General features: G+C 43.1%; 1 protein-coding gene across 3 annotated transcripts; it reads left to right on the forward strand.

Moving 5' to 3' along the window:
• The first annotated feature begins 1417 nt into the window (after positions 1-1417).
• GPRASP3 (G protein-coupled receptor associated sorting protein family member 3) lies at positions 1418-14078 on the forward strand. 3 transcript variants are annotated; one of them, XM_015086152.3, is made up of 5 exons: positions 1418-1707; positions 4386-4546; positions 10079-10179; positions 10561-10652; positions 11391-14078. In XM_015086152.3, the coding sequence occupies exon 5, from the start codon at positions 11685-11687 to the stop codon at positions 13335-13337; it is 1653 nt and encodes a 550-aa protein (XP_014941638.2). In that variant the 5' UTR covers positions 1418-1707; positions 4386-4546; positions 10079-10179; positions 10561-10652; positions 11391-11684; the 3' UTR covers positions 13338-14078. The 3 variants fall into 3 exon arrangements, with proteins under 3 accessions (XP_014941638.2, XP_014941639.2, XP_014941640.2); XM_015086153.3 differs by having other exon boundaries at positions 10576-10652; XM_015086154.3 differs by lacking the exon at positions 10561-10652.
• Positions 14079-14642: the final 564 nt, after the last annotated feature.

Raw genomic sequence — 14642 nt, forward strand, 5'->3', positions numbered from 1 at the left:
CAGTGTTAAAAAATGTTTAGAGATAATAACATTTAGAAAAGTTGGAAAGTAATGAGACTTCTGAAAGACTAATGAAATGCTTCAAAAAATTATCAAGGTTACTAAGTTTATAGTAGTCTTTTGAGTGTACAAAGATGGTAATGTTTTCACATGATAGTTACACTCAAAAGATCATGTTTCCTTTTAGAATAACAATAACATTCAAAATAGTGATGCTTGCACAGCATTGTGAATATACTTAACACCACACTGAATTGTACACTTTAAAATGGTTAAAAGGATTAAGTTTTACTTTGTGTGTATTTTCCATAATAATAAGTAAATAGATTATGCCATACCATCAGACAGAAGAATTGTATAAGTCAGGGACAGAGTTGGTCCCAGACTTGCAGGAAACATCATATTTTATTATTTTTAGACATGGTGAAATGTTTTGTCTGAGGATGCTAATTTTTGAAAAAGTAATATGACTTGTGAATTAGAAATGTTTATGTGATTTTTTCAACACAAGGAACTGCTAAGAATATGAAAATGGTTAAAGGAGATACGTATATATCACATACACAATATAATAATATAAACAAAATATATGTATATTAAGTTTAATACACAGAAAAATAGTAAATGTTAGGATAAAATTTCTAGGTTAAATACAAAACTAGTTAGTATTCTAAGGGCAATACGTTGTAACCATTGATGTTATCTGTCCACTGAACGTAAATCATTTCCATATCCGTTAGACAAAATATCTACAAGTTAACATTGGCCTCTCAGGGTTGAAAACTTGCTCAATAGAGAATGAAGCCCAGCACTACTGGAATAATATCCAGCACCCATGTTGTCTTTACTCAAGTTTTGTATAATTTTTCTGACCATGCAACATGTTTTTTCCCCACTTGATTCTGATATGCACGGTTTATGGAAGTAGGACAAAGTGGCAGTTTTGCCTACCTTCACAAACCACAAGTGTTAACAGAAATCATCCTGGTAGTGGACATGGTAATTTGAATGTTTGTTTTACTTATCAATATTTTTTAAGACAGGTTCTGTGTGTGTGTGTGTGTGTGTGTGTGTGTGTGTGTGTTAATATGTCGCCCGAGTATCACACAGATTAATAAAAATCACTTCCTCTTCAAACTCCTTTCTCATCGAGTATTCCTCACCAGCCCTGTGCTCCTAAAGAGCAAGGCCCAGGCCTAGCGCTAGCGCTGGAAGCTCCGGCTCTAAATCCAGCCTTCCTTAAGCTCTCTATCTTCACCTGGAGCGTCAGATTCTTCTAGTAAGCATCTCAACCTCAGGGGCAGAAGATTCTTCCATCCATGATGCAGGGATGCGGCAGACCGACCGACTACACGGTCACGTGAAGCTAGTGGTGGGTCACGTGACCATGCTCTCTCTTGCGCAAGCACAGAGGCGTGTCGTACTGAAAGCGGACAGGAAGGATATACACCTGACAACTGACACACGGCCGTGGGAGGAGTGGTAGAATATTGGGCTGAGTGGGTGGGTGTCTCTCCATGCTGCACTAACCTGAAAACGGATCTCTCAGGCGAGTGCAATTACAGCATTTGTTGGTAGAGGGCACAACCCCTCAGCCTATTGCCAGCGTCTTAGCCGGGGTCAGTCTTTTGCCCAGGAACTCAAGAGGCAGGAAGTCATCCTGCAGGAGGCAAACGCGGAGAGAAGCAGCGGTTGCTGTTGGAGGAGGTGGGTGCGAGGCTGGGAAATGTCATCCATGGGATGTGGTGGCTGAGAATAAGTCCTGGTGCAAGAAGTGCCTCGGACCTTACTGGGTCTCTGCTTCTGCCTTCTGAAAACCCCTCCCTCACTCCCAGGCTCCCCGCCCAGCCCAGCTGTGTGTGGCTTTGTTACTGTGTGTCCAGTAAGGGAGGTGGACACAAGGAGGGAGTTGGTTTCAGGGGAGACCAGAGAAAGGAAACGGTGAGGTGACAATTCCTGAACTCCTGAGGCGCTGGATTGTGACAATGGTATTGGGAACTAGGGCAGGCTGCCCCAAAATATGCCATTTTGGCATGCAGATTATTTGGAACTGAAAACAATTGCCCAAAAGGCTCAGGAGGAAACTTTGACCTCCTCCACTAATTGCCTGAGGAAAATTTAGGTTGAGGACCTGCTGCAGGAAGACAACTACTTCCATAGATAACCACAGTATATGAGCTAGGGGTGGTTGACAGGGAGGAATTTAGCAAAGTATCTGTTAAAATTCCTTTGTATGTCCTATTGTTTGTGTATGTACTCCCATATTTGGTTACCAAATATTCATTCTTTTTGAATTGCTTTCCTTCCCTTTGAAGTCCCAAATCCCTACCTTTCTTAGTTGGGTATGGCAAATTACCTCATTTTACCTGTCTTTGGAATCTCCTGTCTGTGTGAGTTCCCTATATGTATGAATTTAAATCTTATTTCATTTTATTTTTATTTATTTGATCTGTCTCATCAATTTAATTCTTACTCCAACTAGAAAAATCTTGAAGGTTAGAAGGAAAAAAAAAATTCCTCAACAATGGGAACCATGAGCTGCACTCCTTTCCTCTCACCTAGTTGGCATTCACTCTGTCTGTCTTCCAAATGTTGGGGATGACTGAGACCAGACCAAATTTGGGGGGATGGTGGGGGAAAAGGAGGCAGGGATATATCTGCCTTATATTCCAAGGTTCCAGCTTCCAACAGATGCAAGAGTAGAATAAACCCCAATCTGAGAAGCTCTAAGGAATGGGGAAGGGAACAGACTCAGGAGGAGGGAACCTGGGGGCTTTGTGCCCTTCACATGGGATTTCTCATTAGGAAACCATCAAGTTTCTCCTCTCCCAAGAGGATCCTTGGATCTTAGCCCCAGGCAGCAGCTCCTTCCCTCTAGGAACACAAAAGTTTCTTATTGATCTGAGCCTCCCTCCCACTGTTGTCCTGGGCCTCAGAAGAGGTTCTTTCTGGGAATCACTGACAGAAACTCTTGATCTCACATGATTCCCTCTGTAGACACTTTGCTTTCTTCCTTGCACTGTGTTCTCTGCTCCCTTCTTAGGGCTTGTTTCTTTGGTCTCATCCTAGGTACCAGCCCTTGGTAAATACTTAACCTCTTTCTATTTGAATGCCCCCCCCACCCATGCCTCCACTGGATAGTTTAGGAAGTGTCACCAGGAAGTAATGAGTTTTCCTAACTAAGCCTTCTCATATCCTTATTTTTGTACTCAGTATAGAGTTGAAATCATGTCATAATAATATTTCAGGCCCACCTTTTTACATTTAAAAGCTAGGATTGAGCAGAAGGCATGTGAGATAAAATTACAGAGATTGAGACCTAGGACTACCTCTTCCTCTCTTACTTCTTGCCTGCTTTGTTATTATCCCCTTCCCTCCACTCTCCAGAATTCTGGTAATACATGTATTGGGTTCAATATTCAGGTTATAGTCTTTCCCCTCAAGCTCTGTTTTCTATTATCTGTGTGTTTTTAGAATTTGACAAACGAGAATACCTCAAACATAGTGTGGCATAAGAAAGAATATATTTAAACTTTGTCCCTGGTTTCTGGCACAGAGCTTCAAAAAACAAATTTAGTGAGTGACAGGAGTGTCTTTGTTATAATAACAAAGTGACTTTTGGCTTCAGATTGTGGTCTGGTCACCAGTAGGACCAACCATGTGACTAGATTTGGAACTTTAGGCCAGCTGGAACTCTCAAAGAGGGGAGGTCTGAATTTTGGGTTCAGTCACATGGCCAGTGATTTAATGGATCATGTCTACATAAGGAAACCCCAATGAAAACTCAGGGATCAGTGGGGCTTCCTGACTGGTAAATGCACTGATATCCAGGGAGGTTGATATGGCCTAAATCCATGGGAAGAGGGCATAGAAGCTGTGTGTCTAAGAACCTTCCACACCTTGTCCTGTGTGTATTCTTTATAATAAAACTATAATCCTAGGTATAGAACTTTTAGTGAGTTCTGTGAGTTGTTCTGCTAAATTATCAAACCTGAGGAGATCATGGGAAATCCTGAATTTATAACTGGTCACTCAGAAGTATGAGTGGTTCCCATGACTCGTAACTGGCATCTGATCTGAAATGGGGCAGTATGTTGAGGACTGCACCTTTAAACCTGTGGAGTCTGGTGCTAACTCCAGGTAATTGGTGTCAAATAACTGATGTTGGAACAATGATGTTACACGTCTCTATTTTTAGCAGCCACCGGTAGATTAATATCTGTCTCTGATCCTATTTATCATATATAAACAAGTTAAAAATGAAGAAGGCAGAACCTACCAGTGTATTATGGGTGAAAAAATCAGCATGTGTTTTTGTGGCAAGTGCATGCAATTTAAACTATTTTTAAAGTTCTCTATAATTTCTGTATATTTTTTCTCATTAGAGCTCCCTCAGCCTAGAATTCCTGTTGGGAGTACCACATTTATATTTGGGGAACTTCATACTGTGGCCTCACTGGATACCGCCTAAGTCCCATGTGCAACCTGAAGCAGATACTTACCAGTTAACACCTGTGGATTTTTTCAATCTCAGGAAAGAGGCAGGGTAAGTGTGGTGTGTGTGTGTGTGTGTGTGTGTGTGTGTGTGTGTGTGTCCCTAAGTATAAGGATGATTATCTCTGTTCTGATCACCCCTTGGGTATGACTTGTAGGGGCCAGGATCATCCATCAATGTTTTTACTCACATGGCCCTTTTGTTTATGCTCCTTTTCTGGATAAATATTATGGGCTATCTCAAGTAATGAATATCAGGGCCCATTCAAGTATCACTTGACTTAAAATGTTGCTGCCTGAGGATAAAATTAGAGTAGATTTGTCATCAATCCAGTCATGAATGAAAGAAAGGTATCTTCTTATAGTACAGCTGAACTGTTATCACTCACTGACCATCTACTGTGCGCCCAGTTTCAAAAGAGCAACTTTCAATGGGATCTCATCTTTAAAATGTTCCCAGGTTCTCTGGAGAGTTTCAAGGCCCTAACTTTCTATCTCCATCTCTCAACACATTCTTCCAAGTCAGGGCCAGCACTAGAATGAGATAAGGACACAGTTTTAGGAAGCACTCACTTTCAGGCGCTTCACCCTAGTCCAAGCCCTTCTCCACTTTCCCTGCACTCAGGCCACATTGGTGCCGAGGTCCAGCCCCAGCAGGTCCAGGGGTTCCCAAAGGATGAACAGCATCGGCGAAAAAATAAATAAATAAATGGACACAGACAACAGCAGTGTGTTAGACTGGCCACTTTATTGTAACAAGCGTAGCATTATATTTTTTAGCAAATTCCTTGTAGTGTGCATTATCTATGTTTCTGGGCATTACCTAATTCTAAAAATGTTCCTTTGTGTAGTCACCCATTAGGGAACAACATAGTTATTTTCTTGTAACATTCCCTCCTGCCCTTTCAAGGTCATCTAGCTGTCAACACCTCAAGTGGAATGTTTTACAAGGACAGGACTTCTTAATTGTTCCTTTGTGCCATTTGCAGTACAAGGGACAAAAGTATTCGCTTTGGTCTGAGGTGCTGGGAGGGAACCAAGAGGGCCCTGAGAACCCAGGGTTAAGGAGACTGTTTCCTGATGGCCTTTTCTTATGAGTGAGGACACTTTGCTCAGAAGTCCTTTTGCAATCTTCTAATGCCTCAATGAGTACCGTTATATCGCCACCCCTTCCTGAACCAGAGAGTACCAAGGGGATGGATTACCCCTGGAGCAAGTTGACTTACCCCTGGAACAGGGATCAGCCTCCCTGTGCTATATGACTACAAGGAGAGGGGGGACATACCTTATGCAAAAATGACATTATTTTTGTAAAGGGCCATGGTAAGCAACACAGTATACGAAGTACTGACGTTACAGAGACAAAGAGCACAGTGGCAATTTCTTATCATTTATGACCACGAAAAGCCACCATGGAGTTCTCATCTACTCTTTTCTACTTTCCCCAGCCCACCTCATAATATGGCTAGATCACAATTTTAAAAGGAACTAGAAAGACCTGATAACCTACAGGTATTTCAGAATATCAGATACTTCCTAATTTAGTGTGCACAAGAATCCTGTGAAGTAGATTTAACCAGCCTCTTCTGAGACATGAATTAACACAGATAAAAACATTAAGTACCTTTTCCAAAGTGACACAAATAATTAATAGTAAAAAACTCTCTATTCAATTTCTGGACTGCCTGGCTCTGAAGTCTGGCCATGTTCCAAAGGAGAGACTCCGTTTTTTAAATTTTTAAAAAATTTTTATTAAAAAATAAAATTATAATTTAATTTACTTTTTGAGAGAGAGTGTGTGTGTAAGCAGGCAAGGGGCAGAGAGAGGGAGACACAGAATCTGAAGCAGGCTTCAGGCTCTGAGCTGTCAGCACCCACCCTGACACAGGACTTGAACTCATGAACTGCGAGATCATAACTTGAGCCGAAGTCAGACGCTTAACTGACTGAGCCACCCAGGTGCTCCAGTAGAGCCTCCTTTTGGAACCTGCTTCCAGGACTCAGAAACTGGCCATTCTAGTCTAAGCAAGCACCTAGTAGTATAGTAATCTGTTTCTTGGTGGTGATGGTAACAGAGATGACTTTTTTCTCCCAGGGTTGAGTCACAGTTGCTCAGAGCTCACCACCAGGAACTTTGAATCTGGAAGTATGAACTCTAATCTGCACTCCCAAGTTATGAATTTGGGGGCTGAGATGCCAGATTCAGGGAGCCACATAAATATTCTATACCTGGGAGGGAAAAGAGCCAATATTTATGGAGCAGCTTGGTTTTCAAGGGCAACTTAATTCCCAGATCTAATATATAGCTGAAAGGAAGAGAACAAACATTGTGTTCACTGGTCTTTAGCTACCCTATTAAAATCCATAAGCCATATTTCCAGATTCAGTTAGGACATGTAAAGAGTTTAGAAGTCATTCTTCCTGTATTTCTAAACAGAAAAAAAAAAGCTGAACAAACTGAGAAGCAATGATTTATCTTAGACCCATCAAAGAACTGAGGTCACAGGGCAAATAATCACCCCAAATTCTGGAGAAAAGACAAATCTGGAGAGTCACAGCCTCTCTCTCTACTTACACAGAGCAGAAACTGCTAGAAACATAAACATAAAAATAGTAGTTTTGACAAATTTCTAGGTAATGAGTGTGGAATAGTTTGAGAGTAAGAAACCCCATGGGGACGTGCTGGCTTAGAAATTTAGTGGGCTTTACCTCTAGGAAGTCCAGCAGGTTCTCACAAGTAAACATTTCAGAAAGATCACCACATGGCTCTAGGAGGGGGAAATAGACCCAGAACCTTCTCCAAGATAAAGGTCTACTTTCCAGTGGAAAAGCCTTTCCCTGAACTTTATCCCAGCTGAGGAAAAGGCATTCCACCTATTGAGTCCATTCTAGACTTCCATTCTCACATAAGGAAGACAAAGACACTAAGAAACACTTGTGAAGGTCATAGCTTAGGGACACAGGTCCACAAAACACTGGAATTTAATCATAAGATTATAGAACACTTGCTCTCCTCCACACATTGTCACATTGCTAACAAGCCTCCATTGTCATAACAGTAGAGTATAGTTAAAAGAGCTGCAAGATGTAGACTCTCTGCAAGGAGTAATTAGGGAAGCCCAGAGTTTAGAGGGGAGGTAAAAATAAAGACACTAGACGAATTTGAAGACCATAGCACTGAAAGCTACAGCAAACTACCCACAGCCCAACTGCTAACCAGCTTAACTTTAAAACTTCTCACTAAAGGACTGTTCACTTCAGTTCCTATCACCTAATGCATAATATCCAGCTTTCAACACAAAATTATAAGCCATGCTAAAAGGCAAGAAAAAGCACAGTTTGAGAATACAAAGCAAGCATCAGAACGAGACTCAGATATGATGCAGAATTTGTAAGTATTGGGGAATAAAAATAAGTAAGCTTAATATGTTAACAGCTCTAATGGATAAACTAGGCAAGTGTGTATGGCAAGTGGCTGAGATCCAAGCTGGTTCTAATCCCTGCCACATATCCACATTGCCAAAGATCATGAGAGCTTGGACATGACTACAAGCGAAGACTTGATAGATAGGATAGTGGAAAAGGAGCCAGGACTATCCTGACACCGGACCATGGGGCAACAGACAGGAAAGATCCTATGACCCAGTGCAAGTCCTGACAGGGAAAGGCCCTCCTTCTTGGGCAACTGTGGGGACTGCGAAATGGCAAAGCATATTACCAGTTTGAATGAGGGGTGGGGGTGGGAAGCAGTGTGGCAGAAAGGGTGGGCACAGAGCAGTGGTTGGTTTTCTCAGGTTAGAGGTGCAGGTCTGCTTCTCTTTAGAAAAGGCTCAGTGGTGAGGCCTCCATGAGAGCCCCCTCCCACTTCCTCCTCTCCGGGCTCCGTGAAACAATGAAAGAAGGACTCCAGGAGGGCCAGGTGGTCTGGCCTTAAGTCGCCTCTCCCCTCTCATCCTGCTGTTCTCACAGCCCCTAGCCCATCAGCTTCCAGGAAGGAGGGCGGGCTGGATTGGGTGGGGGTGGGGGGTTGGAGGCGGGCAGACACTGAACAGGCTAGGGATTCTCACAAACCGAAGGACGGTTGATATCCATCCGCTGCTGCCTGCAGCACACTACCACCACCACCACCCTGAACTAGGGATCCTAGCCCCCACTGCCAGTCGTCCCCAGGTCCCTTTTATTGCGGTGCCAGCAATGAGAGGGTGGTCGCCTCGGAGGTCTGCAGAGGCGGGCTGCTGTGAGCCCGCCCCTTAGGCTGGCGCACCTCCTGGCCCCGCCCCCCGTGGGTCGGAACTAGGGTGGGCCAGGGAGGGGGCGTCTAGCCCATTCGTGCTGTATCCCTCCGCCCCCCTTCCCGACACCCTTGCTGAGAGCGGTTCGTGCCGCATCCTGCGCAGCCCCTGCCCAGTTTGGTGCTGCAGCGCGGGGGGGCGGGACGCCTTTTTGCGATTCTGACAGCACGCTAGGTGGTGGGAGTCCGAGTGAGGAGCTCCGAGAAGAGGGGGAGGACAACGACCTGCACCTTGAGCCTGTGAAGGCAAGTGGGTTGCCGTGGGGAGGGGTGGGGGGACCCCCACTGTCGCCCGGCTTACAGCCTGCCCGGACCCCAGCCTCTGGCAGCCTGGCAAGGGGGAGGCGACCGGGTCGTACCCTGTCCGTGACAGAGGTGCGCAGCGCCGCGGGACGCCTGGTGAGGAGAGGCAGTGACCGGTGCGGGCCGGGCCCAGGACATGGGGGCTGGCGGGAGAGGCTCCCTCGGATCCTGTGGAGGCGAACTGCGCCAGCCACTCCGCAGCCAGCTTTCCAGGCACCCATGACCCGCCCTCGACGGTGCTGTGCCGGGAGAGAGCTGTGGGGGGAGCCTGCTGCGGAAGAAATGGCGGAGCGGGAGCTGGGGTGGGGGGCACCTGGAGAGGCCGCCGGGGCGAGAGCGGGGATGGGGCTTAGGAGCTCTGTGCCCAATTGGTGGATGTGGTGGGCCGGTGGCGTCTGCTATTCCAGGTCTTGATTCTGTAAAGGGGTCTGTTGGGCCCCTCGCCCTGGGTGCTGTCCCTTCTCATAGGCGCTTGGTTGATGCCAAAATCTTTGCAGGGTAGATCTGGCACATTTAGCAAGAGGACATTTGAGTGGGTAGATTATGAAGACATCAAAATGAAATGTTTACCCACCTCTTAATACAGCAGCTTTATTGCCTTCCATGTTTATATCTTGCAGTCAATTAAATGCAAGGAAATGACAGAGTAAGGAGTAGATCACCTTTAACAGGAAGGGTCCTTCTAAAGAAATAGTGTGGTATAAAGAAATAGTGTGGTATTAATCCACCTTTCTCCTTCAGGATCATTTTTCTCAACATCCCAGCCCACTTAATATGTTGAGGTGTGGGAATGGTGGGTCAGAATAGAGGGGAGTATTTTCTGAAGGGTCATTTTAGAGCCTATGTCATTTATTTACTTGTTTCCTGATTCTTCAAAAGGTAGTGTCAGGACCTGAATTCTGGGTATCTGTCTTATTAACCTGATATTTTCCTACGATTGTCAACATATTCTCTTGGTGTTTTGCTGAATGTTCCTCTTTGTTTTTGCAGGGTGTGACTCTTCTCCAGCTAAAGAACTGTTCTTTGGTGTAAAGGATAGAATTTCCTGAGGACCTCTGCTGTGTGGGCTGGCTGAAATAGGTGGCAGTGAGGTAGGATATATGTTTGCATGGGGAAAGTGGAAGGGTAGGGGCATGCAAAGATGGTATTAAAATAATAGTCCTGTTATCTTCACTGACTGCTTTCAAAATACAGTTGCTCACTATCTACTGTTGCATCTCATATTTTGTTCAGGAAAAGAGGTGTAGTCTCTGCTGGGAAAATAACCAAATTCAAAATTGGAAGGAAGTATAATTAGACAAGTTGCAGGTCTTGGGGGGAATTGATGTGGAATCATTTGGTAGGATCAGACAGGTGGGAGACATTTAACATGGCCTTAAATAAACAAAAGTCTGTATTATAATGCTTGTGATGGCTGTTGGGCTAGCTCAATCTCTTCTGGTTTCTCTTTTGTCTTTTTATCTATTCTTAAGTTTGTTCCTTTATAGGTTCCTGTAGAAATATGTAGATAGTTGTTCACTTTGAATTAAGAAAAAAAGACGCAAACTATTCATTTGGATTCAAGGTGAGTGTGAGCATGAGCATGTGTAATGATTGGGGATGTAAATAGGCTATTGGCAAGCCTAAAACATATCTTGGAGCCATTGTCTTCCAACTTTACAGATAACCTCTGTCCTCACATTTGGGTATAGAAAATGAGGATAAATGAAGCCAGTATTGTGCCTACAGGGTAATTGATAGATACCCAGGAAATGGGGTAGGAAGCCATGAGGAGGACCAAAGAGACCAGAAATGTTATATAATCAAAGTTCTAGATTTGGAAAGACAGACACTTGGTTTACAATCCAGAGTAAATGTCTGTCTACCAAATGCTCAATTCCAACTCTCCTGTATTTTTGTCCAAAAGTCTGCCTGTGAATTGGCTGTAGGGCTTTTGATCCTAGAAGTAAGGAAGCAGGAGGAAATCGCACCAGATCAGTACAGGTTGGTGTGAGACCTACCTGGATAGACCTGTAGCATATAGCATACCAAAGAGCCTGGATGTTTCTTAGCCTCTTTCACTTTCAGCAAACTTTTCCATCATTCCTGCTCCTATGTGTTGTAGAGAAAAGAGTGCGTTAGTGCCTGGGTAGGATATTGTTGGGCATGAGTGTGGGAGTGTGGAAGGGATAAAATGAGGGAATAGAGTTTTCTACTATTCTACCTCACAATCCATTTCTATTCTCTCATATCATGTGTGGCTCTCTGCATAGTGAAGCACAGTTGGAAGAGACTTAAAGCTTGTTTTCTTCTTCCACCTCAGGTCCATCTCCAGTGATGGCTGTAGTGGCCTTGTAGTGGCAGATCATCACCTTCAACAGGTCTGCACTCAGGAACTATCATCTTCGCTCAGACTAAGTGCCTCTGTCTTTTCTCTGTATTGTTGACAGAGGTTCTGTGTTTGGAAAGGGGACTGTGTGACTGCTGAGCTGACGACTGACTATTGCCACAAAGTTTATGTCTGATCCAGTGAAAGAGTGTTAAGACATTGACCTGGGACACATTGAAAACCAAGGCCAAGACTGTATAGAGCTATCTATATAACTGATCTTTAACCATGACTGGGGCTAAGAATGAGACTAGAAACAAAGGCAAAGCTCAAAAAAGGGCTGGTGTGCAAGCTGAAGCAAAGAGGGAGACTACTGGCATAGTCAGACCTGTAGCTAAGACCCAGGACAAATCAGTAGCCAAGGCAGAGTCTCAAGCTGATGCAACAGCAGCAATGAAGGCAAGGTCTAAGAACAGGAGTGTTCCTGAGATAAAGGAAAGAGGCCTGGCATATTTTAGTCCCAAAGCTGAAGATGAGGCCACTAAAGTATCTGGGATTTGTTCTGTGGCTGAGGCTAATGCTGAGTCTGGGTCCACCTGTAAACATAAGGCTGGTATTGATACCTGGTTTTGGAGTGGAGAAGAAGCCAATGTTGGTTCCTGGTTTTGGAGTGGAGAAGAGGCCAATAATCATTCTAATGCTAAGGATGAAGGTAAAGCTGGTATTGATCCTCTGTCCTATGCTGAAAAGTTGGAATCTGTGGCCGGGGCCAGCTGCAAAGCTAGGCCAGGGGCTGAGGAGGAAGAGGAAGAAAATGTTATTGGGAACTGGTTTTGGGATGGAGATGAAACTAGTTATGACCCTAATCCTAGACCTGTGAGCAGGATAGTTAGGCCCCAGCCTGTGGATGAAATTAATGAAAAAAATAGGCCCAAGGACTGGTCTGAGGTAACTATCTGGCCCAAAGCCCCTGCTGTAACTCCAGCAGTGTTAGGATTTAGATCCCAAGTCCCATTTGAGACAAAGCCTCCTTCATATATTGTCCTGGCCTCAGCTGAGGAAAATACCCATTCTTTACCTGTGGCAACAACATGCCCTTCTAGGAGCACTACTTCATGCTCACAGCCTGTCCCTGAGTATCCGTTCGGTTCTAGCCCTTGCATCCAGACCATAGAGGAGATTAGATGCCAAATCAGGATTAGGGAAGTGAATGGGATTAAGCCATTTGCTTGCCCTTGCAAAATGGAATGCTATATGGATTCTGAGGAATTTGAAAAACTTGTTACTTTACTTAAGTCAACTACTGATCCTCTCATTCATAAAATAGCTCAAATTGCAATGGGGATCATTAAGGTTCATCCCTTTGCCCAAGAGTTTATTAATGAGGTGGGTGTAGTGACGCTTATTGAAAGCTTGCTCAGTTTTCCTTCCTCTGAAATCAGAAAAAAGGCTGTAATTACTCTGAATCCTCCTTCTGGGGATGAGAGACAACGCAAGGTTGAATTACATGTTAAGCATATGTGTAAGGAAACCATGTCTTTTCCCTTGAATTCACCTGGACAGCAATCTGGATTAAAGATACTAGGACAACTGACTACTGATTCTGACCATCACCACATTGTTGCCAATTACTTTTCACAACTTTTCCACTTGCTGTCCCTGGGAAATCGTAAAACCAGAAATCTTGTTTTAAAAGTACTTTTGAATATGTCTGAAAATCCAATTGCAGCCAGAGACATGATCAATACAAAGACATTAGCAGCATTAAAACTCATCTTTAACCAGAAGGAGGCAAAAGCCAATCTCGTTAGTGCTGTGGCCATATTTATTAACATAAAGGAGCATATCAGAAAGGGCTCAATTGTAGTTGTTGATCACATGAATTATAATACACTGATGGCCATTTTCCGTGAGGTTAAAGGAATTATTGAAACAATGTAAAATGAGCCAGAAATAAAAGTGAACACTGAACAATCTTCAGACTCTAAAAGGCTGTCCCTATAGGCCCTTGCATAATGTTTTGATTATTACAGTGTGTACATTATAAATTACATCTTTAACATGATATTACCTGTGACAGTCTCAAGTTTTGAGCTATACCATTTTTGAGATACCAAATGAATATTGTATCATATGCTGAAAACATCTGTTGATTTTTGTCTTGTGTAGATGGGGAACTTTTTAACATTTTACTGAAGATAGTGAACCAATTCATCATAAGTATACTAAGTTCTTCATTAGTATTTGTTTAAATATGTTTGTGGCTTCAAATGGCAAAAAAAAAATCATTGAATTTGTAATCTAGTTTGCAAAAATAAGGCATATATACACAAAAAGATAACTAACAGCACTCACATATATCTGTACACATACACATTCATTGCTGAATGTGCACTCAACATGTAAAGAAGGCAGGAGTTGCTATAGGCTGTTTAATGTAAGAGGAGTTACCGTTTTTCCCTTATTCTACCTGCATCAGATAACTTATGGTAGGCATATAACAACCACTGGTGTAAGCTGAAGAAAATGTCTCAGCATGTGAAAATTTTAGATTATATGCTTTTAGATTTTTAAATAGTTAAGAAACTAAAACAAGATCATACTGTAAAGGCTGTTATTTTTTCTCTCACTAACTGTAAATTGTGATCATCTTTCCATATCAATAAATATGCTTCTATGACATTTTTGAATCACTTAATGTTTCTTCTGTGTTAACATTTAGTGCATAGTGCCCTAATATTTCATCGCATATCCTCTTTTTTCTAAAGTTTATTTATTTTGAGAGAGACAGAGTGTGAGCAGAGGAGGGGCAGAGAGAGAGGGATAATCCCTAGCAGGCTCTGCATGGTCAGCATGAAGGGCCCAAAGTGGGGCTTGAACTCACAAAACCAAGAAATCATCACCTGAGCTGAAATCAAGAGTTGGATACTTAACCATCTGAGCCACCCAGGCACCCCCATTGTATATTGTCTTTAATAACATGCACACATGTTTTTTGCAGAAGCAAGAGTATAGTACTCTGCAGCTTGCCTCATTGTCTTTATAATTATCTTTCCAATTTAGTATTATGCAGATCTGCCACAAGCTTTTTATTTATAGCTTTATTGAGGTACATAATCCATTACATTAATCCATACATATTTAAAGTATACAATTTAATATATTTTGATATACATATACACATGTGAAACTATCACCACAGTCAAGATAGTGAACATATCCATCATCCACCCCCCCAGAGTTTCT

The sequence above is a fragment of the Acinonyx jubatus genome, chromosome X (assembly GCF_027475565.1).
Source record: "Acinonyx jubatus isolate Ajub_Pintada_27869175 chromosome X, VMU_Ajub_asm_v1.0, whole genome shotgun sequence".
NCBI classification, from domain to species: Eukaryota; Metazoa; Chordata; class Mammalia; order Carnivora; family Felidae; genus Acinonyx; species Acinonyx jubatus.